The 26,756-nt window shown below is 43.2% G+C and overlaps 1 protein-coding gene across 9 annotated transcripts in view; it reads left to right on the forward strand.

Moving 5' to 3' along the window:
* The window catches only part of LOC126334984 (ATP-binding cassette sub-family C member 4-like), a 302,418-nt gene that overhangs the window by 136,148 nt on the left and 139,514 nt on the right, over positions 1-26,756 (forward strand). For all 9 annotated transcript variants that reach the window (XM_049997791.1, XM_049997788.1, XM_049997787.1 and 6 more), the window contains one exon: positions 12,120-12,324. In XM_049997791.1, coding sequence (XP_049853748.1) covers positions 12,120-12,324 — 205 coding nt within the window. The remainder of the gene's footprint in view (positions 1-12,119; positions 12,325-26,756) is intronic.

Consider the following 26,756-nt stretch of genomic DNA (forward strand, 5'->3'; position numbering starts at 1 on the left):
TTTGAGTTTAGAAAAGGTTTCCCAGGAAGAATGGCCAATATTCAAGGACATGAAAGGAACGAAAATCTAGTTAACTTGGGCTCTAGATTGTGTGTCTTAAGAGCCATAGTTCTACCTACAGTACAAAAGAGGTTTCACAGTGGCGAAGATCTAGTGCTCATAGCCCTAAAGTCATGAGTTTTAGAACACATGTTTACTTGAATTTCTTTTTACTTCGAATGACAGTTCCCGTCATCCCTGAATATTGGTGTCTCATTAATGGAGGACTCTGGTGCCGCGACGTTGTGGCTCAGAACGAATCTTTTTTCAAAGTGCCGATATTCTCTAAACGGCCATCCGTTTCACTACCTCTACTCAACAAGCAAAAACGTGCGATACGCAAAATATCAGTTACGACGACAGCTTCCGTAGCAACGTTTGAGACACGACCTCCACATGCAATGTATGTACAGTCTTTTACGCATCTTCTCAAATACCCTTTCTACAACGAGACAGACAAGTACATTCCCACGAACAAGCTAATCTGCAGGTTCTACTGAGATTTGATACACCGACTTCATAAGATGCGTTCGGAAACAATCCACAAGACTTACGACGATCACACTGGCCGTGTTATGCGACGTACCTTCGCAATTCAAAGATGAGGGTATCTTGTGAATGTGCTCATGGACATAACAATCGAAATTGGATGCTGCATTGTTATTTTGAAATCACATACTTCAGCGTACAAGAGAGTGAGTCCGACCAGAGTGGCAATACATAGCGAATGAGCATCGGATAATACATATCATCCAAACATGATTACCGGAAATAAGGCCCCGTAAGCTCGTCTTCTACAATGCCACCCCTACAACTTACACTATTTGATCAAAAGTATCCGGACACCCGAAAAAACATGTATTTCATATTAGGTGCATTGTGGTGCCACCTACTGCCAGATACTCCATATCAGCGACCTCAGTATTCGACTCGCGAGAGAGAAGAATGGGGCGCTCTGCAGAACTCAAGGATTCGAACGTGACCAGGTGATGAGGTGTCACTTGTCACACGTCTGTACTCCTAAACATCCCTAGGTCCACTGTTTCCCATGTGATAATGAAGTACAAATGTGAAGGGACTCGTACAGCGCAAAAGCGTACAGGCCGACCTAGTCTGTTGACTGACAGAGACCGCAGACAGTTGAAGGGGGTCGTAATGTGTAATAGGCAGACATCTATCCAGACCATCACAAAGGAATTCCAAACTGCATAAGGATACACTGCAAGTGCTATGACAGTTAGGCAGGAGGTGAGAAAACTTGGATTTCAGGCTCGAGCGGCTGCTCACGCTAAACGACGCCTCGCTTAGTGTAAGGAGCGCAAATACTAGACGATTGAACAGTGGAAAAACGTCGTGTGGAGTGACGAATCACGGTACTCAATATGGCGATCCGATGGCAGATATCAGGGTGTGGGTGTGGCGAATGCCCGGTGAACGTCATGTGCCAGTGTTTGTAGTGCCAACAGTAAAATTCGGAGGCGGTGGTGTTATGATATCACAGCACAGGCCTACATCGATGTTTTAAGCATCTTCTTGCTCCTCACTGCTGGAACAGCAATTCGGAAATGGCTACTGTATATTTCAACACGAACGATCACCTGTTCATAATGCACGGTCTGTGGCGGAGTGGTTACACGACCGTGACATCCCTGTAATGGACTGGCCTGCACAGTCCTGAGCTGAATCTTACAGAAAACCTTCAGGATGTTTGGGAACACAGACTTCGTGCCAGGCCTCACCGACCGACATCGATATCTCTCCTCAGTGCAGTACTTCGTGAAGAATAGGCTGCCACTCCCCAAGAAATCTTCCAGCACCTGATTGAACGTATGCCTGCGAGAGTGGAAGCTGTCATCAAGGCTAAGGGTGGGCAAGCACCATACTGAATTCCAGCATTACCGATGGATGGCGCCACGAATTTATAAGTCATTTTCAGCCAGGTGTCCGGATACTTCTGATCACATAGTGTTTATATTGCTGGTGATCTGAGACAAGGGTGGAGCATGGATTTTCATCGCTTCAGACGTAGCTATGGAGACAATTAAAAGTAAAACATTATTCTTGAAGGTTGCTTAATTTTTCATTAATACAAACTATAGGAATTCAGTTCTGCAGTACAGCACTTGATAATCTATTGACAAAACTCAACTGGGCTTGAAAATTATTTGGTCTCATTGCTTGGACACATTGCTTTATCTTCAATAACGAGTCATGAACTACTCGATGCCACAGGCAGTTCTTTGTCATGAAACATAAGGAGTTTACGGATGTCTCATCTTCAGTGCTTATTCAAGACCTCGTAGTTGGCGAAAAAAATCATTTCAGAGTATTAGTTCTTTCTACGATGTGCTGAATAATTCAAAAGGGAGTTGGAGTTCATCCTTGGGTTCACTTCCATTGCTTTTATACGTGAATGACCTACTTAAGTCAACGAGCAAAAATGGTACTTCAGACGTACTGCTGTTCTAATAAATTCCGTTAGAGAGAAACAAACAGAAGAGTTAATAAATATTTTCCAAAGAATTAAGTGGTTCGGCGAAAATGAACTCTGCCTGAATTTTAAAAATCTCACTCAGTTCTGTACAAGTACTCAAACCAACAACTGATCAGGGACACGAGCAGAATTCAGTAAGTAGGGCAGAATGCTCCAAACATTTGGGTGTACATATCGAGGGAAACTTGAACTGGAAGACGCATGCTCCTGAGCTTCTCAAGCAGTTAAGCTGAAAGAAAAAGAAACAGTGAAATAACATAAAAGAATTGTTATCCAATTGCAGCTGCAAAGTAACCAAAGCCATCAGCTTACACGGACGACAGACGAAAGATTACTCTTTAAATGACTTATCCGTTATGGATTACGATAGGGGGCACAGATAAAAGTGTAATTCTGAAAAGTTGAAGTAGCAAAAAAGGTTAACGAAATAGGAAAAGACCAGTAATTGTATTTTCTCTTCGGTGACCCCGAAAACATAGACCAGCAGTTTTCATCACAGATAAAAACGAAAATGTTTCAGTTCGGGTAGTTGGATATTTCGAGCAAGAACCTCGCATCATATACTCTCCTCCTGAGTTTCCAAGCAACTGTATGTATGAGGCATTTTCAGATGCTATTAGAGCATGTTGGCTTTGAATATTGTCAGAAACGCGCTTGGAGCCGCAACTTCTATCATTTTTGTCTTTCGGACTCTTTAACGCAAAAATCTCAATTGTAGGTAGTCCCTAAAATAGTCAAGCTTCGCGATTTCGGGAGATCTTCAGGGCCTTTAAGGATTCTTCGCAATCGATCTGCTTTTCAGCTCGTTTATAATACTACAGCAAACATGTATGTGTTGCTGGTTTGTTCACCTAAGACACCATTTTTAACTCCAGAACGTTGCATTCTGGGTGAGGCTCGGCAAATTGTCGGCACGTGACCAATGATAATAGGAGCGCCGAGTTGAGCATTGATGAAACATATGAGTTGTCCTATGCATAAACCTGCTAGGACTCTATCATCAAACAATAAATTCAAGCAGGACAGTGGCCATATACTTAGAGCTGTCTGGAAGTGTGCTCTCGAAGTTACGAGATTTCAAGGAAATTCGCAGTGTTTATGTTCCAATGCGAGAAGTTGCACTGTTGGCATTACATATGTCGACATGATTTCTGGCAGCATGACGTTACCATGACGTATATCGGCCAATCACAGACAGTTTAATGCCTTCGTAACGCCATCATTGAAGCAGATATAGTTTTTCCTGAAGGAAGATGAAAGAGGTTACCATCAAAAGCTCAAGTTTTTACCTTAGTTTTCTGTGGACAGACGACGAGGCACATTTTATACAAAGATTTTGTCTCCAGAAACTTCCAATTCCCCGTTTGTTACACCGCCGTAAATAAACGAAGTCAGAAGTCATGGCCTAGCAATATGCATTTCTACAGGTGACGGTAGTATCACGTACCCAAGGTGTAAAAGGGCAGTGGATTGGCGGAGCTGTCATTTGTACTCAGGTGACTCATGTGAAAAGATTTCCGATGTAATTATGGCCGCACGACGAGAATTAAGACTTTAAACGCGGAATGCTAGTTGTCATTCGTAAATCATTTGGGTATTCTACACTCCTGGAAATTGAAATAAGAACACCGTGAATTCATTGTCCCAGGAAGGGGAAACTTTATTGACACATTCCTGGGGTCAGATACATCACATGATCACACTGACAGAACCACAGGCACATACACAGGCAACAGAGAATGCACAATGTCGGCACTAGTACAGTGTATATCCACCTTTCGCAGCAATGCAGGCTGCTATTCTCCCATGGAGACGATCGTAGAGATGCTGGATGTAGTCCTGTGGAACGGCTTGCCATGCCATTTCCACCTGGCGCCTCAGTTGGACCAGCGTTCGTGCTGGACGTGCAGACCGCGTGAGACGGGCTTCATCCAGTCCCAAACATGCTCAATGGGGGGATAGATCCGGAGATCTTGCTGGCCAGGGTAGTTGACTTACACCTTCTAGAGCACGATGGGTGGCACGGGATACATGCGGACGTGCATTGTCCTGTTGGAACAGCAAGTTCCCTTGCCGGTCTAGGAATGGTAGAACGATGGGTTCGATGACGGTTTGGATATCCCGTGCACTATTCATTGTCCCCTCGACGATCACCAGAGGTGTACGGCCAGTGTAGGAGATCGCTCCCCACACCATGATGCCGGGTGTTGGCCCTGTGTGCCTCGGTCGTATGCAGTCCTGATTGTGGCGCTCACCTGCACGGCGCCAAACACGCATACGACCATCATTGGCACCAAGGCAGGAGCGACTCTCATCGCCGAAGACGACACGTCTCCATTCGTCCCTCCATTCACGCCTGTCGCGACACCAGTGGAGGCGGGCTGCACGATGTTGGGGCGTGAGCGGAAGACGGCCTAACGGTGTGCGGGACCGTATCCCAGCTCCTTGGAGACGGTTGCGAATGGTCCTCGCCGATACCCCAGGAGCAACAGTGTCCCTAATTTGCTGGGAAGTGGCGGTGCGGTCCCCTACGGCACTGCGTAGGATCCTACGGTCTTGGCGTGCATCCGTGCGTCGCTGCGGTCCGGTCCCAGGTCGACGGGCACGTGCACCTTCCGCCGACCACTGGCGACAACATCGATGTACTGTGGAGACCTCACGCCCCACGTGTTGAGCAATTCGGCGGTACGTCCACCCGGCCTCCCGCATGCCCACTACACGCCCTCGCTCAAAGTCCGTCAGCTGCACATACGGTTCACGTCCACGCTGTCGCGGCATGCTACCAGTGTTAAAGACTGCGGTGGAGCTCCGTATGCCACGGCAAACTGGCTGACACTGACGGCGGCGGTGCACAAATGCTGCGCAGCTAGCGCCATTCGACGGCCAACACCGCGGTTCCTGGTGTGTCCGCTGTGCCGTGCGTGTGATCATTGCTTGTACAGCCCTCTCGCATTGCCCGGAGCAAGTATGGTGGGTCTGACACACCGGTGTCAATGTGTTCTTTTTTCCATTTCCAGGAGTGTAGTATCGCTGACTAGTTGTTCTTCGATGTGCATATTACGTTGTTAGCTTTGTCTAACTTAAATCTATATGTCAAAATATTGTACGTTTACGAATGTTAATGAACTACAAAACTGGTTGTACGTATTGTCGTTCCCCCATTCAGTTGTTTTTGTTACTTTGTTACCTTGTAATGTTTTGTACTTCCCCCATTGGATGGGGGAAGTACTCACTGTGAATAGGGCAGGGAATCCTCAACGAAATAGCCTCTTTCCAAAGAGAAACGGCTGTTTCTCACGAGCCACCATCTTATGGGTTTTTAAGTACTGAAATGACTAACGCCAGCGAATCCAGTCCTTAAGTACAGTGACTCCTACTACGGGGGATTTTATTAAGAGTTTTCCTTGCTCAAACCAGCGAGATTAAACATGTAAAACTAGATCACAAACTTAAATTTAATCTAGAGTAATTAACGCATCAGCCTTTGAATCATGACTACAATTCAATTTTTATTATTTAAATCATACTCCCCATTTTGGCCACCAAGCGTAAACCTAGCGCTGTGGTTGCAAGAGAAACGTTTAGAAATGTTGCCATATGTGATGAATTAGGAACAGGGCGTGAGCAGAAAAGAAAAAACATAAGTGTATGATGTTGATTTTACTATTAAATGTAGCTTACACAATTTGTTCATACTGAACAAAGACGTCGAGGAGGTGGAGTACCCTGCCAAATTTGTTCCTGATCGTCAAAATTGAAACTAAGTTTTTCCACCGTAAATTGGGTCTGCATTTACACATTAGCATATGTACCAAGTTTCACTGCCATTAGATAATTGTAGCCTATGCTAGACTTCGCTGCGCAGCTGCATTTTAATTACAGCCACCCGACTTAAGTCAATGTTTTCCGCACTATTCGAATAAACGTTTGGGTGAGTAACAGTGAAACGCCGTTAGCAAAAACCTCGAAAAGTTCTAGACAAATGCACTTCAAATTTTAAACGATACTCAAATATTCAGACAGGCATAGACTGTATATTTCTTTAAGCAACTTGGTACAGGTTTCCTGTTAAAACTGATCTTGAGAAAGAAAATGCTCTGCTGTAAAAAATGTTCAGTATTGTTTCCTTTTTCACAGTTAGTTTTAACTACTATAGTGGGGTATTTAAACCATTAGAGGGGGGAGAAGAAGATTAGTGATTAACGTCCCGTCGTCAACGAAGTCATTAGAGACGGAGCACAAGCTCAGAGTAGGGAAGGATGGAGAAGGAAGAGAGGCCGTGGCCTTCCAGATGAACCTTCCCGTCATTTGCCTGAAACGATTTAGGAAAATCGCGGAGATTAAACAGTTAAATTGTTTCGGCCACTTATATTTCTTTCACATAAAATATATTTTCAAACATTAATTGTATCCACAATGTTCTGGTTTTTCTTCCTCGCAGATGGTTTTCACAGACAGTAAGGAAGTTGCATTTCTGGCTTATCGGGTTATGATGGGAATACCATTACAGAATCTAAATTTGCAATAACAATAAACTTGGCTTAAATTCAGAGGAGAGGGGGGAGGAGAGGTGGTGGTCAGAGCAGTGGGAGGAAATGGACGTGGTTGTTGTTGTTGTGACAGGAGGAGGAGAGAGGGAGTGGACGAGATGGACAGGGCAAAGGGGAAGAATTATATTAGCACATGGATCCAATCCCCTCACATTAGAAACGTGTCCTTTTCCATTTAACCGGACTGAATCACGGCAACGTGTGACTTGGTACAGCTAGTAACTGTTTGAAAAGAACATGAAAGAAACATGAAAGGATATTTCTGTTTGCCGATATAAACAATTGTCTTTCCCCTGTGTACACACTACGGAAACGTTCAATATGCGGAAACAGAAAAGAACATTGCAGTCGAGGTCTGCGTTGGCCGTGATCAGCTTCCACTTAGCCCCTGTTGCGTTGATATCGCTAGCAGTGACCCTTCACGCCGGTGTGACCCACGGCGTGTGTGGTGTTCAGTCGTCCACTTGTTCCAGCACTGACGTACCCTGCTGCCGACTCTCTGTTCACTTGTTCATCCGAGATGAAACACAGCACGTGTGACTGACAAAATAAAGTTATCTGTTGCTCTTGACCTCGTTCAGGAGAAATTAATTTTAGCACCAGATGCTTCAAATCTGTAAACACGAATAGTTCTTTGGGACCAGTGATTGATCCGCTTCTCTCTTGATGCTAGTGATCAACGTATTTCAATTTTTATGCACTTTGGAATCTGTCCTAGTTTCACAGGGAGATCTGATCAAAATTTATAACTATTGGCCATATTGGGTCACGTGCCAGGATCCCTGAACATGATATAATGGTTTAAGATAGTGCTCCAGTCTCATACTTAATGGAGTATAAAACCGGCGGTAAATGCTCGTGCAGTTTACAACAAAGGCGAATATGTTCCTCTGTAAAAGACTCTGACAGAATAGTCGGCAATCAGCTGCCCCAGTCCTTGTTCCTTCTTCTTCTTCACCAAAAATGTTGGTATGCTAACATATTCGCCCTCTTTTTTTGAAATAGAACATCCTATCACCCAGTCTCTCTTTATAGTTAAGTCTTCGTATTCAGTGTCTCCCTCCCACTGCTACTGTACATTTCTATTTCCCCTGCAGTCTTCTTTTTCCACCATTGGCACTTTCCCCAGTCTGTCTCTCCCATTATCACGGTCTTCATCCCTTTCTCTCGCTCTTCCTCACCAGTCTCCTCCTTCGCGACTTTCGCTGTGTCTGTTCCGCTGCCATTGTCCTCGTCTCATTCTTTTTCTCACCTATTACCCCTGTCTCATTCTTGTTTAGTCTGTTTTTTATTTTCCCTTTAACCACCATTGTCTTCTCTCCTCACACGTCCTTAGGAAGTGTGTTCTAGTAGATTTGACCTATACAGTGGTAAAAACACGTGGGTGTAGAGATACTGAAAAAATGGGCTAGCCTTTAACATGTGGATACTGGGCGATGGAGTAAAATTGACAAAAGTGTACTGCCCCCTCTCCCAAACCGCGATTGGCGTATTAATAATGTCCAGGGGAAGGTTCAACGGGACTTAAGGTCAGGCGAGTGTAGGGGTATAAACGTAATCAAATAGGGATAATGCAGGAGTAGGTTTAATCTCTATGTGTAAAAGACAATGTCCTGACGGACGGGCTCGTCATCGCGCAGCCCAAACCTCTAAGGATAGAAACTTGAAATATGAAGGCGTGGATCTTACAAGGTAGGCGTCGTTTACAGAGGGATCTTTCAGAATTCTAGCCCTAAGAGGATGAAACAAGGAAGGAAGGAAGGAAGGGTTTTTAAAAATAATTTCGCTATTAAGGCAATTTTAAAGCTAGAACTACGGAATTTGGTTTATCGGTCAGAAATAAAGAAATACGTGTTTCAGCATGATTGGAAATTTAACCCTGTGGGGTGAAATAGTGAGTGAAAGTTTTTGAAAATATATCATTATTAAAGAACTTTTAAAGTATTATTAAAGTGACATATATGAACGCTGGTATGTGACTTTTCGGTTATAAACAAAGTACACGTTTCGCGTTTTTGAAAATTGAACCCTTAAGGGTGCGAAATAGGGGATGAGATTTTTATGAAAATATTTTATTATGAAAGCATTTTTAAAGCTAAATCTATGAAATACTTAATTTCGGCTTCTCAGATGTATGTAAAAATAAGTGTGTGTATCGCTGTTATTTAAAAATTAAAGCCCTATGGGAGTGTAAGCTTTTACGAGAATATTTTATTGCGTAAGCATTTTTAAAGCTAAATCTTTGAAAACTGATGTTTGGCTTCTCGGTTTGAGAGGAAAAAATTCTTGTTTCACTGTTTTTGGAAATTCAACCCCCAAGGGGGTAAAATAGGGTCAGACTATTCACTATTTCACTGACTCACCGTCGCCCAGCCCAAACTGCTAACGGCAGAAAATGGAAGTTCAGAGAGTGTGTGGACCTTATACTGTAAGCATCGCTGAGGAAGGAATTGTCCAAAATTCCGCTCCAAATGATGTGAAACAGGGATGAAGGTTTTTTGAAAGTATGTCGCTGTTAAAGGAATTTTGAAGCTGAAACTACAACTTGTATTTGGTTTCTCAGACAGAAAATGAAAATGCGTGTTTCAGTGTTTCTGCAAATTCGATGCCTGAGGGAGTGCAAAATGGGATGGAAAATTTAAGTAGCTATTTCTTAACATTAAAAAAAATTGTACCTGAATTTGAGAATCGGTATTTAGTTTCTCGGTTAGGTATAAAGAATTATTTGTTACACGATGAAAGTTGGTATAGAAAAAATCACCACAAGAACGCGAAAGGCATGATTAAAAAGTATTTTGGACTCCAACTACAACAGCTTTTTAGTCAGAAGTACATTCGAAAAGTCCATGCTTATATGGTCTTAATTAGCATGGATAGCTTAAAAGGTGTTGCAGTTAGTGAACAACATAATTCAATAAAACAAAAACAAAAAATCTCTGCAGGCCATAAAGTCTACGCGAGCGATGCAGATGGCTCTAAGTGAATCAGAAAATGAATGCCGGTGAGCTACTTTGAACAGCACACTGAACACATTATCATAGCCAAGAGACACGTAACCAACACCTACCACAGTACTAAAAGTTAATATGCCAATCAGCTTCGCACATAAAGATATTGATTAAATGTATGATGAAATAAAAGGAATTAGTGAGTTACGGGAGACGAAAATTTAAAAATTTAATTATGATTTGACACTGGAATTTAATAGTAGGAAAAGGGACAGAAGGAAAACTAGTAGGTGAATATGGAATTGGGGTGGGTGGGGGGAGGTAAGGAATGAAAGAGGTAGACAGCTGGTAGAATTTTGCACAGAGCATAATTTAATCATCGTAGTACTTGGCTTTAAGAATCATGACAGAAGTTTATAAACGTTAAAGCGACCTGGAATCAGGGAAGTTTTCAGACTGATTGCATAATGGTAAGATAGAGATTTCGGATCCTGCAAACGAAGCAGGCGAAAGAGAATACGAACATCTAATAAATGAAATTCTGTCATAACTACTGACAGCCTTGGGAGAGCCAGTCATGACAAAACTCTTCAACGCAGTGTGCAACATGTGACAGCCGAAATACCCCCAGAATTCAAAAGCATTTATTAAGTCCAATTCCAAATAAGAAAGGTGCTAAGAGATGTGAATATATGAGTTCAGTAAGTAAAAGCTGCAAAATAGGTGCACACATTATTTATAGAAGAATGGAAGTGATCGGAAAATATCTCGGGGAAAATCAGTTTAGATACTGGACAAATGCAGGAACACGGGAGCCAATACTGACCCTAAGACTTACTGTGGCATTCATACACATAGAGAAAGCTTTTAACATTCGACTGGAATGCACTCTTTGAAATTTTGAAGGTAGTGGTGAAAAACCAGCGAAAGGTTATACACAGCTTGTACAGAAATCAGACAGCAGTTAAAAGAATAGAGGCATGAAGCAGAAGCAGTGGTTGAGAAAGGTTACACAGGATTGTAGCCTGTTCCTGATGTTACTCAGTTTATATGCTGAACAAGCAGTAGAGAAAACCAAAGAGAAATTTGGGTTGGAGATAAAGTTGAGGAAAAAGAAATAAAAACATTGAGGTTTACCGATGACATCGTATTTGTCAGTAACTGAAAAGAACTTGCAAGAGCAGTGCCTTGAAAGCAGGATGAGATGATCATCAAAAAAGCAACCCAACGATTACGGAATGTAGTCGAATTAAATCATATCATGCTCAGGAAATTAATTAGGAAACGGGAGTTTTGTTACTTGGACAGCAAAATAACTGATGACCGCCGAAGTATAGGGGATGTTAAGTGTAGACTAGAAATGGCAAGAAAAGCGTTTCTGACAGAGAAATTTAACATCAAATATTGATTTACGTGAAGTATTTTCTGCATGTATTTATATGTAGTGTAGCTGTGTATGGAAGTGAAACATTGACGATGAATCGTTCAGACAATAAGGGAATAGAAACTTTTAATTTGTGCTACAGAAGAATGCTGAAGATTAGATGGGTGGATCACCTAACTAACTAGGAGGTACAGAATAGAGTTAAGGAAAATAGAAATTTGTGACACAGCCTGCCTAGAAGAATGGATCGGTTGAGAGGAAACACTCTGAGATTTCAGTGGATCACCAGTGTAGTACTGTAGGGAAGTGTGGGAGGGGGTAAAAATCGTAGACACAAGACAGAGATTAATACAGTAAGCGGGTTCAGGACGATGTACGTTGTTGTAGGTATTCGGAGAAGAGGCGGCTTGCACAGGATAGAGTAGCATGGAGAGTTGTATCAAACCAGTCTTCAGACCGAAGACCACAATAGCAGTATTTAATCCAGCAATTTAAACGTATTTGCTTGAATTATTAATGTAAAACTTCCGAGATGGTCGCCAGGTTAGGACAGCAAAATGGACAAAGTTGTTAGAATAGTGTGGTCAACAGGACGACAGAATGAAGTCTAGCAGCCCAAAATATTTTGTACTGTTTTTGGCCTTGCTAATGTCTGTGTTTTTAGAAGAAGCAAGGATTAGTGGTGTTGTGGTGCGTGTTTGTAGGACGATGCAATCCGTGCTGCTGGCGAAGATCATAGAATTCTTCAGCCCGGGCTCCAGCACGACCATCGAGGAGGCGTACGGGTACTCGGCGGGGCTGATCGGCGCCGTCTTGGTCCGGATCTTCTGCTGGCACCACTACTCCAAGGAGACGCAGTTCGTCGGCATGCGCATGAGGGTCGCCTGCTGCAGTCTCATCTACCGCAAGGTAATCCGACATTTCACTTCATCCATAAAATTACACGAATTTGGCCGTAAGTAAACTTTGTCTCGTGCTAATATTTTGACTAAAACGTTCAGCCGTCTTCGGAGTGAGTCTGAAAGAACGGTAAGTTTTATTCCATTCCTGAAAGGGGATGGTACGTCGATTAAGAGCTTGTAGCTCTTTGAATCTGTGTTCTTACTTCTTTCCCCTTTATTTCTTTTTGGTCAAGTGCTTTAAGGGAAAGAAAAGAACACTCTTTAGAAATGACGTAGTGGAATTTGTCCGAAATTTCATAGTAGGTGATGGGCAAATAGAGTAGAATAAAGTCTAGTTTTGAAAAAAAAAAAAACTTGGGAGTAATTCGGGTAATTCAGGGTAATTAAGAAAAACTGAAATATTTAACTCTGTTGCTAGCTATGTAAATACTGTCAAAACGTTTCTCTTTTCATGGTCTATTTTTGGCATAAAAAGTTAAATTGGTGTAGAAATTGTAGAATTCCTTGATGCTGAAACAATAAAATGAGATAGAAATCTGATTTATCTTGATCTACATAAATACATTTAAATGTATTTAATATTTTCCGAAAAATTTGAAAATCAGAACTGAAAAACTATGATCCTTTTTGTGAAATAATTTGTCCTAAAGTTAAAAATAAAATAACAAATATTTTGTGCGCTTTATTTGCTGAACATGATTTAGAGTTCATTCAAAGGCACGTTGAACGTCCCTCCGAACTATTTTATACCTTGCTCTGACATTTCACAAAACATTTGACTGATTTTTTTACTTTAATGTAGTTTAACTTAATTACTTATAATTAAGAATATTTCCTTCTAAATTATAGGTGATAAAGTACTATGTTTCTTGTACCTGAGTACTGATTAGACACAGTTCCAGTTACGAAAAGACATAAATACTGGTAACATATATCAAGAATATGGCGACACAAAACTCAACATTGCACAAGGATAAAATAGAGGAACATAAACATTGTGGTAATAGTGTATACATTCATATTTAAGACTGATTTGGTCTGATATTAATTTTAACGTAAGATCGTAGTATGAAATACAAGAGGGAAAAGTTAATATACTTTGAAATTATGAAAATAACAATAGCGAAAGTAACATAGTGTCCGGTAGACAGGGAGATAATAGCGTTGTTGAGAGAGTTAACTACTAAATTTTCTCAAATTTAAAACAATCACGAATAAACCATCCAGCAAACGAATTTCAATACTCCTTGCAGTGTCAGTTTGGATTTACTCGCAGTAAATCCTTGCCTATAGTAAGAAGTGACTGACAGCAGTCTTAGACGTCAATTTTTCACGTTGACGACTCGGCTGTTATAAGGACATCTGTCAGTTTTAGTTCATTTAAAACCTCCCCCCCCCTCAAGCTTTCTCGTTCAATTACTGACGGTCCCCTTTGAGGGTTTGACGCCCACTTCACTAAATTTCCCAGAAGTGGAGGTCGGTTGGGGAAGGACAGTCTGTGCAGTGATCTCCTGCACCCTGCACTTTCCCAATACGAAACGGACCAGCAGTCTGCCAGCAGTCAGTGGCTGAAGGAGCCACAGGTTGCAGGTTGTAGAAAAGAACGACCCTCCTGTCCCTGAAATCATAGAACCGAAACCTCTAAGGCATAAGAAGAAAAAAACGAAAGTTAAACCGGGCTCTGCTGCTTCAGAGTATTCGGCCCCCTCCCTCTCACGACCTTCCCCGTCTCCATGGATACCGATGAAGAGTCAGTCAGAGCATAATCATCAAAGTACGATGAGCGTCCAATAAATAACGCAACATATTTGTTTCTCGGCCACTTTCAGTTAAAAAAAAATTGGAATTTAGTGTCAATGTGTAATATTTCTGCGGCAGTTCCAAGAATTTCATGAAGTACCGACACTGGTGGCGCTATAAGTAGCCTTTAGAGTGGCGTCTGTGAGAGGTGGGTTCCAAGCAGAAAGCTCTCATTTTCTTTTGGCGGAAGTCAAGCGCATCGCAGGTGCTCGTAGGAGCTTGAAGAATGTCTACGGAGACTGGCAGTGAACAAAACCATGGTGAGCAGTTCGGAGAAGCGTCTGTCATCAGCCCACCAAGCTCGCTGAAATCTGTTCGATCTCCTTCGTACCAGCCGGCCGCCCACACCTATGACTCCTGCGATGTTTTAACTGGCGGACACTCATTCATAGTGATCAATCTATCAAAAATACCTCTTTCTTCGATGGGTGTTGATAACCGCGCAGTTGAGCGCACTAAAAACAAACATCTTTGCTCAACTAGACGTTTCTGTTGGCAGTGCTGACACTCTCTTCCATCAGTTGGGATATTCTCGCAATAATCCGCGTGTGTGAACCTAGTGTGTCCTCTCGTTAAGATTTCTACATAGACTGACACATCCCTTTTATTTATATCGTATGCATCAGTTGCAGTAATACACATTTAGCAAAACAAAGAAATATACATAAAAATGAACATGTGAAATTACATATAGTGCCCAAGTTTTAAAGCGTATCAGACTACTCTCGGATGTTGATGGACTTGATTCAGCGGAGTGCTTCGTGGGATGCTTGATGTGGCTTCTCACTGCCACTAGGGAAGTGTCTGATTGGACAGTCATTCACAATGTGGCTCATTGTTTGGGTGTCATCGCGGTCACACACACACTTTCACTTGAAAAGCCCCACTTGTGCATGTTGTATTTGCACCTACCTCTTCAGTCCGATATCTGTTCAACTGCACCCACACCTCCCTTGGTCAGTGGAAGCCTGGAACTGAAACTGTTGGATTGTCTAAAAGTTCGTGGTTTCGGGTTCTTGTAGCTTGCCACTCAAGTTTCCACTTAGCGTTCTGGCCGAATCCTGTGGATAGCATTTGGACTCCCATTTCATATGCTGGTGTTCTAGATTTGAGGCGTTTCCTGGGCAGTGATTGCAAATCGTCATGAAGAGGGATGGAGTTGTTTTCAGAAACTTGCTGACAGAGGCTGTAAAGAGCCGCTTTTCGACGAAGGTCTGGTGGACAGATGTTTGAAAGCACTGGTAGCCAGGAAGTAGAAGACCGGACTGTACCATTAATTACTGTCATAACTGAGTTGAGTTAGACGTCTACTTTCACTACTGTTGATACTTGTAACACAATGGAAATATGCTATCTGAAATTTGGTCCAAACATGATAACCTAAGGTGGGAAATTGCTATAACATCAGTTCGTAACTATATATTAAAAATAATTAATAATGAAAATGACATGAAGAGAACACTACTTACTTTAAGTGAGATTCAAATCAAAAAAGCTTGTGATTTATTGGAAAAGTCCTTTGTACACAAGAAAACCAACAGATCGACAGTACGAATCTAACATGAAAGAAAATCATTCAGCACAAATATGATGTCCAGGGAAGAATAATGGATACAAGCTGTACGGTCCCTAAGGTGAACAAACGGCACGACTCCTAGTTTTACTAGGCAGTAGTTGGTTGTCCGAACTGAAACGAAAAGAATATATCTTCGTGAGTGGAATCTAATGGCAGTGTGGTGTCGTTGTAACCTTATAAAATGGTAAATCCCTCACATAACGAGCCGGTGCTGCATAATACGCTCAGCAATCTTTAGTCTCAATTGAAGCGGAGACGAGGCTACGCAGGAGATCTGCACGAGCCCGGAATCTGCGGATCGCGCTAAGCCGACGTGACGACGTGCCAGCGCAGAACACCGGAATGATCAGCCTCTCAGCGACCGAGCACGTGTCCGTATACGCGACTTTCCCGTTTGCACCGGTACGGCTTCAAACACCAGTCAGGTAAAATGTTATTTACTTCTGTCCTCTACAAGTTAGTAGCAGAAATTCGTCTGACGTAGAGGCAGTAGGTGAAGCAGAGAGTTATTTATACAAGCGAGAATTTTCGACACCCCAAGCCAACGCGACGGGAACTCAACCAGATCCGGTTCCCACAGCAGCTGGCCTGTCCTCTTAAAGAATAGTGTGTTCTCTCCAGATGTCATCAGGCGGCGGGCCAGCCCTTAAGATCTCAAACCAGTTAGCCGGGCACTGGAAGTACCGTACCCACCACCACCACCACCACCACCACCACCACCACCACCACCTAAAATCCTGTCCTTCTTTGAGTGACACGGGAGTCCCGTAAGCCCACTCAGTGTCTCCTCCACACGAGTAAGCCTGGGACTTAACCGTCTGAGTGGCGAGGGGACTGCCCTGTTCTTCCAAGTACTGTGCGCCTAGGCCGTTCCCAACTCCTGGGGAAACTAACTGGCATGGTCCCCCCTTGGCCAAAGCGACATAAGTTTAGACATTAACTCGGTTTTTAGTATTGTATTTGTTAATAAATACAAAGTACGGTAATCAGTTAAAGTGGAGAGAAATGTCTCCCGCGTATCTCCAGTTACGACAAAGAGTATGCAGTACTAGCTTACCGCCAGGAAAGCCAGGCGGCTTGTAACTTTCCAACATGGGGTGCAGCAGATTTCAGTATGGCGCACAGAATATTCTCAGCCATTGGTCTTACTTTTTCTCAGACTACCGACTAATGTAACATGCACCACGCTGGTCCCCATGGAAAGCCAACTGGCAAGCTTTCACCTGTAAAGCCAAGCCAGGATACAAGATGGCTTAAAACCTGTCAAGCATATTGCAGGAGTGGTACTAGAACCTAGTACGTTGTCCTCGATGGTGATTGTTCATCGAAGGTGAGGGTATCTGGAGTGCCCCCAGGGAAGTGTGGTAGGTCCGCTGTTTTCTATCTACATAAATGATCTTTTGGATAGGGTGGATAGCAATGTGCGGCTGTTTTCTGATGATGATATAGTGTACGGGAAGGTGTCGTCGTTGAGTGGCTGTTGGAGGATACAAGACGACTTCGACAGGATTGGTGTAAAGAATGGCAGCTAACTCTAAATATAGATAAATGTAAATTAATGCAGATGAATAGGAAAAATAATCCTGTAATGTTTGAATACTATATTAGTGTAACGCTTGAAACAGTCATGTCGATTAAATATTTGGGCGAAACATTGCAGAGTGATATGAAGTGGGACAAGCATGTAATGCCAGTTGTGGGGGAGGCGGATAGTCGTCTTCGGTTCATTGGTAGAATTTTGGGAAGATGTGGTTCATCTGTGAAGGAGACCGCTTACAAAACACTAATACGACATACTCTTGAGTACTGCTCGAGCGTTTGGTATCACTATCAGGTCGGATTGAGGGAGGACATAGAAGCAATTCAGAGGCGGGCTGCTAGATTTGTTACTGGCAGGTTTGATCATAACGAGAGTGTTACGGAAATGCTTCAGGAACTCGGGTGGGAGTCTCTAGAGGAAAGGAGGCGTTCTTTTCGTGAATCGCTACTTAGGAAATTTAGAGAACCAGCATTTGAGGCTGACTGCAGTACAATTTTACTGCCGCCAACTTACATTTCGCGGAAAGGCCACAAAGATAAGAGCTATTAGGGCTCGTACAGAGGCATATAAGCAGTCATTTTTCCCTCGTTCTGTTTGGGAGTGGAACAGGGTGAGAAGGTGCTAGTTGTGGTACGAGGTACCCTCCGCCACGCACCGTATGGTGGATTGCGGAGTATGTATGTAGATGTAGATACTACCTGTAACCGCGATGTTGTGTTAGTTGATACTTAGTTGGGGAGACAACATCGCGGTTACAGGTTCTCTACGGAAACCAGTTACAGATGTTCGTCGCAGACAGTGTATACGGGTGGTGTTAACTCCGTCAGCGTCAGTTAAGGCCTGAATATAGTCCACAAATGCACCGAAACTGGTAGCCATACAGTAAATGACATCACACGGACGGCTGTAGTTGTTACATTTCCTTACACAAATTTCTAGTTGGATTGGTTAATGGCAGCTGGCTCTAAATGTAGAAAAAAATGAGATGATGCGGATGAATAGAAACAACAAACTCAGAACAATTGGATACAGCATTTGTAATGTTATGCCTGACGCAGTCACGGCATTTAAATATCTTGGCGCAACGTTGCAAGGCGACATGAAATGGAGCGAGGATGAAAGTATTGTGGTAGGGAAGGCGAATGGTAGACGTCAGTTTATTGGGAGAATTTTGGGAAGTGTGGTCCATCTGTAAAGGAGACCGTATGTAGGAAGCAAGTGCGACCTACTCTTGAGTACTGCTAGAGTGTTGGGAATCCGCAGCAGATAGGATGAAAGGCAAACATCGAAGCAATTCAGAGGGAAGTTGCTAGATTATTTTACCGATGTATTGGAACAACATTCAACTATTGCTGAGGTGCTTCGGGATTTCAAATGGGAATCCCTGCAGCGAAGGCGACTTTCTTTCCGAGGAACACTATTACGAAGATTTAGAGAACCGGAATTTGGAGCTGACTGCAGAACGATTCTACTTCCGTCATCACACATTTCACGTAAGGACCACGAAGATAATTAGAGATCATACGGAGGCATATAGACAGTCGTTTTTCCTTCGCTTTATTGGTGAGTAGAGAACGGAAATGACTTAGTGGTACCGGGTACCCTCCGTCACGCAAGTACAATGGCTCGAGAAATATGTACATAGGTGCAGATTTAGATCAATCCTGTGGTGTGAAATGTTGCAGGTATTTTAAGACCTTCGAATTAGAAGGCAAAATACATGCTTCATGAACTGCAGGACAGGACAATTTGAAGAATGGAATCATATAAAAGATAATGCCTAAGTTCAATGCCTGAGCGGAAACGCGCGCACAATTTTGTTTTGAGACAAAGATGATACCTTCATAAATAAGGGCTTTTTTTTACGAAAAAGTGTTACAGTACAGAGCTTGATGAAACCGACAGCTTCTTGTTTAGCTCTCCACATAAGTACCCCCAGCGTAGCTGACTGATCGAATTTCGAGAGTACGTCATCTCCCAAAATGGAATCCCCTTTCCTCGTTTCTCTCTTAACTTCCTAGGCTGTGGATGGAAAAGCACTGAAGGGTGAGCTAAGAGAAGTGGAAGTGAAATATGCGATAACTGCTCTACAGGCAGTAATACGAAACGGGGACCTTCATTGACTGCTGTGATGTTGCTCGCGGTTAGTGTGTAAGGACCATTGAGAGTATTGATACTATTCCTGCTCCAATTTCACGTGCGAATTAATTGTTTGCACCACAACGAAACAATAATCTCTTTAACTATTAAGTAATCATCTTTAAAGACCTTCTGTGCAACAAAAATATGTGAACGAGAGTGCAGACCCTAAACTGTAGTTCAGAAGTGACCAACGCAAATAGCACTTTGCATCGCGACCATTAATAAGTATCTCTCTCTCTCTCTCTCTCTCTCTCTCTCTCTCTCTCTCTCTCTCTCTCTCTCTCTCTCTCTCTCTCTCTCTCACACACACACACACACACACACACACACACACACACAAAATGATGCGCACAGATCACATAAATACATTCGATAGTTCGCAATAACGTTTGATCGTTGCCAATAACATTTGACAACTGGCAACACCAACCAAAACATAACAAAAACAAGTGTTCAGTTCCTAATGATGTGAAACCTCAAAAACAAAATTTGAAATGGCAGTTATAAAAAGAACAGCGCCAAAAATGGAACAAAAGCACAACATGTAGAACAACATCCACAAAACTTGTAAGTAGAACTTTAAATTACTGTTAAATCACAGAAAATCAAATTGCCAAAACTGTTTATAACCTATATATACATCGTCTCAAAATGTAAACTAAATAGTATAACCAAGAATATATACATATTCCAGGTCACTGAAGATGTCTTGCAAAGAATGAAGGGGAAACGCATATGGCACGAAAATTATTTCATTCTGTTGTAATTAGACGGTCCAAAAGTAAAATTATCAACATATCCTAATATACTACGCAGCTGAAGACTACAAAAGTTGAAAGAGAAAAACCTGTCTGAGGATTTCGTGCACGCAGATGCTATTTCACTGTTACATTCGAATTTCTGATAATGGCCACTTCAGAATTACAGGGTCAGTTTTGCTTTGGTCCCACAGAGAGAAAAGAGCTCGTGGCCTAATGTGCAGGTAGTGTGCTGGCCTCCCTAATGGTCCCCCCTCTGGAAGTGTAATGCTTACAAAAGACAGCGGCACAGTGCTGGCGAGCTACCAAAGGGCTTCTTCGTGCTAGTGTCACATGCACTGCCGCGTTTGCTTATGCACGTGGTCAAACAGAACACTTCCTTTGCCCATTAAAGACAACTGATAAAGATTTCCAGTTAAAGGGGCGGCAAAAACTAGGACAAGAGAAATGTCGACAGTAACGGCCGATATTTTAGTAGGAAATGCCACTTGATGTCGCTGTAAAACCATTGTTCGCAGTTCCATGTTGCTAGACACGTTAATTTTTCGGCAGGTGATAACACACGAAAGCAGCTTAGTCTCTCGTCAGTCTGAGAGGAAACCAGCTGATCGTAAAGACTTCTTCATACGGGACTTGAACAAGAACGTGAGCTTGTACGAATACGAGGATACGGTTTCCTGAGTTGTTGGCGAGCACTCACAGACGGTCATACGGTACACGGTCGCAAATGAGATCTGTGATCACGGCACTCTTGAACGGCAGTTGTCTGCTGCATCTGCTGCACAACCACACAATTACGTTCCAGAGAAAAGTGTCTGAATTCCAATCAGTAGAGAACCAATCATTGGTTGAGCACGTCTGGAGAGGTTGCTATTTTCATACACACCTTGGTACTGGCAAGGGAAGTGCCCAAACTCGAATGGATTAAAAATAAAGTTAAAATACGGAGAGGCCATCTACCATCCACTGAGACAGTTCCCCACTGTCGCCTGGTACAGTAAGAGCCTGCGGAATGTCAGACAATCTGTGTGGCTGGATTGAAAAGTTTTTAGCAAAAAGAACGCAGCATCATGTTCTCAATGGAGAGACGTCTACAGACGTTAAAGTAACCTCTGCGGTGCCACAGGGGAGTGTTCTGGAACCATTGCTTTTCACAATACATACGAATGACCTAGTAGATAGTGTCGGAAGTTCCATCGGCTTTTCGTGATTGATGCTGTAGTATACACAGAAGTTGCAGCATTAGAAAATTGCATCTGAATGCAGGAAAATATGCACCGGATAGGCACTTGGTGGCTACTTGACCCTTAACATAGACAAATGTAGTGTATTGCGAATACACAGAAAGAAGGATCCTTTATTGTATGATTCTATGATAGCGGAACAATCACTGGTAGCAGTTACTTCTGTAAAATATCCGGGAGTATGAGTACGGAACGATCTGAAGTGGAATGATCATATAAAATTGTTGGTAAGGGGGGTGCCAGGTTGAGATTCATTGGGAGAGTCCTTAGAAAATGTAGTCCATCAACAAAGGAGGTGGCGTAGAAAACACTCATTCGACCTATACTTGAGTATTGCTCATCAGTGAGGGATACGTATCAGGTCGGGTTGACAGAGGAGACAGAGAAGATCCAAAGACAAGCGGTGCGTTTCGTCACAGGGTTATTTGGTAAGCGTGATAGCGTTACGGAAACGTTCAGCATACTCAAGTGGCAGACTCTGCAAGAGAGGCGGTCTGCATCGCGGTGTAGCTTGCTTTCCAGGTTTCGAGAAGGTGCATTTCTGGACGTGGTATCGAATATATTGCTTCCACCTATTCATACCTACCGAGGAGATCACGAATGCAAAATTTAGAGATTCGAGCGCGCACGGAGGCTTTCCGGCAGTCGCTCTTCCCGCAAACCATAGGCGACGGGAACAGGAAATGGAGGTAATGACAGTGGCACGTAAAGTGCCCTCCGCCACACACCGTTGGGTGGTTTGCGGAGTATAAATGTAGATGTAATGGATGTGTGATGCTTAACGAATCTAAATACTACAGAAGCTAAAGTCAATCAAAAACCACCACCGTGTAATAGTTACTATGAGCAGATTCAGGAGCGTTATGAACGAAGTACTTTTTAGCAAAATGTCAAATAGTTCCTTGAAGCAATAACACGTTAACAAAAGCAGTGCTTATTGTCACATTTCCCAAAATGGTAGTTGCCGTCTAGTCGTACATGGAACAGCGCGTGAAATAACTGCTTCAACATAAACACGTAAGTCAGCCAAGCCTGTAGGCTTAGCCACCCACGACACCTGTGTAATGTTCTCCATACATTACGCGTTTGTCATGTCAGAACAGTATTCTGTGTAGGTGTGAGTTGCATTATGTCGTAGCGGGCTAATAGGCGGTACTCGTATGGTGGCTGCTTCCGTAACCAAGGTAGCCGAAGTGTTTGGTGTTCGTCGGTTCACCGTATCGAAGGTTTATACCGTATACAGAGAAAGCAGAAAAGCATTATCCGCTAAGTCACAACGCGGATCGAAGTGTGTGTTTTTTGAGCGATCGCGACGGTCATTGAAGACAGTTGTGACGAAAAATAAGAGGTGAACAGTTTCAAAAGTCGTAACAGAACTCTCTCTCACGAACCCTTTTAGTACCGAAACAACATGAAGAGTGCTCGATAAGCAGGAGACTGCAAGGGGAGCTGGAAGTCCAAAACGACTCATCAATGATGAGCAACGGAAAAAATCAGTTTGGGAGGATCGTGCTTGTCTCCCACTGTTTTCAATTTCTGGTAGAGTTAACGTCCCAAGAGTGAAACATGGCTGGGGTTCGGTGGTGATTTGGCCAGCAATATCGTATTTTATGGGCCCCGTGGCTACCCTGCAAGGTTGCATTGCTACCAAGTGTCACGTGACGATTTTGGCTGATGAGATCCATCCCATGGTTCGATGTTTGTCCCCCAATGTTAACGCTGTTCACGAAGCTTGCACCGTCCAGGAGTGGTTTGTTGAACACGAGGATGAATTGCCGCATCTGCCCCTGCTTTCCGGTCACAAGACTTCATTTTGAGCGTTTGTGGCCTTCTTGGGAGATAAGGGTGCCTGATCGTTGTCCACCTCCATCCTCGTTACCTGAACGTGACATGATTTTGCTCGAGGAAAGATGTGACATGCACTCGAAAATCGCAGAGGACCTTCATTAATCCATACTGAGATGACTGGCAGCTATTCTGAATCCCAACGGTTTTCCTACGCCGCATTAGACATAGTGGTGTGTTCGTGGTGTTCCCATATTTTCGTCCGCTACCTATGCATTCGTTCCTTATTAGACATCGAAGTGCAAATAACATAGCAGAATGGAACGTGATCCCCGCTTGACAAGAGTGGCAAGTGGCATGCTACATAAGTTTGGGTGCATCCTCATTGCGGTATGGGTGTCCAGCAGTGATTCAGATACCCCCTTCAGCCCAAGTGTCGATATGGAAGACAGGTCAACACACTCGGGTCACACACTCCGGCCGCGGCTTGATCGTGGGTTGTCCGCCGACACAGCGGCAAGCGTGTCACCTGGTGCCGTCCACAGGCGCGACTTTCTAGGTATACACTGCGGCCATGCTCTTGCAGTCAGTCTTGCTGACTGCCTACACTGAGGTGACAAGTCAGGGTATACCACCTAAAATCGTGTCGGACTTAAATTCGCCGGGAGTAGCGTAGGAACCCAACGTCATTAGAAGTCATCTGCAGAAATATTGAGCCACGCTGCCTCTATAGCCATCCATAATTGCGAAAATATTGCCAGCGCAGCATTTTGTGCACGAGCTGACCTCTCGATTATGTCCCATGAATGTTTGTTGGGATTCATTTTGGGCGATCTGGGTGACTAAATAATTCGCTCGAAATGTCCAGAATGTTCTTCAAACCACGCAAATAATTGTGGCTCAGTGACATGGTGCATTGTTACCCACAAAAATGAAGTCCATGAATGGGTGCAAATGGTCTCAAAGTAGCCGAACCCCATCACAACCATTTCCGATCAATGATCTGTTCAGTTGGACCACAAGGCCCAGTCCATTCCATGTAAACACAGTCCACACCATTATGGAGGCACCAGTAGCATGCGCAGTGCCTTGATGACAGTCTGGGTCCATCGGTCCTTACCATCAGCTCTTACCAACTGAAATCTGGACTCATCTGATCAGGCCACGGTTTTCCAGTCATCTGAGGTCCAGCCGACATGGTCACGAGCCCAGGAGTGCCGTTGCGGGGATGTCTTGTTAGTGAAGGCTCTCGATGGTCGTCTGCTGCCGTAGACCATTAACGCCAAATTACGCCGCATTGTCCTAACGGATACGTCTGTCGTAAGTCCCACATTGATTTCTGCTGTTATCATGCAGTGTTGCTTCTGTTAGCACTGACAACTCTACCCAAACGCCGCTGCCCTCGGTCGTTAAGAGAAAGCCATCGACCACTGCGTTGCTCTTCGTGACAGGTGCTGCCCGAAATTTGGTATTCTCGGCACGCTCTTGACACTGTGGATCTCGGAATATTGAATTCCCTAACGATTTTCGAAATGGAATTTCTCACGCGTCTAGCTCCAACTGTCATTCCTCGTTCAAAGTCTGTTAATTCCCGTCGTGCGACCATAACTACGCCGGAAACCTCATACGTACCGCCTGAGTACAAATGACAGCTCCGCCAATTCACTGCCCTTTTATACCTTGTGTACGCAATACTACCGCCATTCGTATATGTGCATGTCGCTGTCCCAGAACTTTCGTCATCTCAGTGCATACACGCGCCGTCGATTAGCAATACGTTTGGCCTTGTCGGTATTATGTTTTCGATTCAGATTGTTCCCTGGACTGTTCGTGTAAGCTTACGCCGACTTTACTACGCTCTGGATTTCTTATTTGGCCAGCCATTCACTTTGCGAATTCCTCCGCCGCCTACCTCAGGGACCGCCTGTTTGTCCCATCGGTCGCAGCATTACTGCCAGTGCTAGCGATTCTACCTGCGGAGGTTGGATCCATTTTTATAAGACATGGTGATCAGATAATTCAGATCTTTGGCATTAACTGTCCCATTGCGTTGTTTAAATCAGTTCTTCGAGAGGAGAAGGAAACAATCTTGCTTACGATGTTGAAATTACTGTCCATTTCTTCATTAACACCCGGTTCGCGTAATTCGTTGCATCTTCAGGTTGACTTAAAATGTCGATAAGTTAGTTACGGATATCGATGACAAACATCCGCAAGAATAAATTATCCTCGTCATGTGCAAGAAGATATTTGAGGCAAATATATGCTCCTGTCATGTATTAAAAGCATAACACTCGACATAACATTCGATGACGTTGTCGTGACTCGTCTTGTAGTCAGCTGAATGCAAGGCAGAATCTGTCACGTTCTACATCTTGAGGCTTAAAGAATGTATTTCTGTGACCCAGTACTGTTCGTGGTCGCAGGGTGTAGAACGACGCTTCCGGAATGTTCGCCATTTGACAGATTGTAGAGGCCTGATCTTGCTTTGCATTCTGTGGTCCACATTACGGGTGCCGGCAAGGTTATCGGATGTTACACTTTTAGTGCATGACGGGAGCACGTATTTGCCTCGATTATTTTTCCTGCATAACGAGGCCATTTTATATATTTCTGGGGATGTTCTAGCATCGATATCCATAACTTAACATTGTCTGCCAGTCTCAACATGCCTTAAATTAGCTGAAATGTGTTTCATTAATGAATAAATAAACAATTTCAACATTACAACAAAGACCTTTCTTATCCTCAGTCTACATACTAGAGACTGGATCGCCACGCTACGAAATGGAAAACTTTTTACTTCATTGAGAGTCCTCATTTACACTTTGATTACGGATCTACGAATGCCAAAGGGTAACCTTGTGCACGATCCCAGTTGCAGATTGCCTACGTAATAGCTTCCAAGTGTGACAAAAACATGAAATGTTACCCTAAACCATTCTTTAAGAACTATAATCATATTTTAAAGGTTAAATACAATAAGAATTGCAGTTACAAACTTTGTGTATTACGTCTTGAGGCAGTGTAACTCGGCCGGACTGTATTCATTCAGTATATCAAACAGAGAGCACTTTGCGCCTTACAACAAATTTTACGCGTGATTTCACTTTTCTCGCTGATCTCGTCCATAAAACTATGAAGGAAAAAGTTTATTGTTCAAATTTTCTCTTTTCATGCAGGTAAACTGCAGCATCAGGCGTGAATTTCAATTTATTACTTCTTTACTACTACTACTACTACTACTACTACTACTACTACTATTTCCAACACATTTTTCAGGCAGTATCCACGTATACCACTGAATGTACGTGCAAAATCATATTATTGTAGGACACACAGATCGCGAGATGTGACGTTTATATGTGGAAGTTAGATTCCTTACACAATTGGGGGTGAAGATTAATAGATAAGAGCAGAATGTACAACACAGCAACTTCTATTTCTTGAAATATGTGTGCTTGTCTGCTAATTTCTCACTTTCATGGTGGAGCCTGACGGAATTGTGGAACTGATACACTGACGAGCCAAAGAAACTGGTACACCTGCCCAATATCGTGTAGAGTTCCCGCGAGAACACAAAAGTGCCGCAAC

This window comes from Schistocerca gregaria, chromosome 2 (assembly GCF_023897955.1).
Source record: "Schistocerca gregaria isolate iqSchGreg1 chromosome 2, iqSchGreg1.2, whole genome shotgun sequence".
Lineage (NCBI taxonomy): Eukaryota > Metazoa > Arthropoda > Insecta > Orthoptera > Acrididae > Schistocerca > Schistocerca gregaria.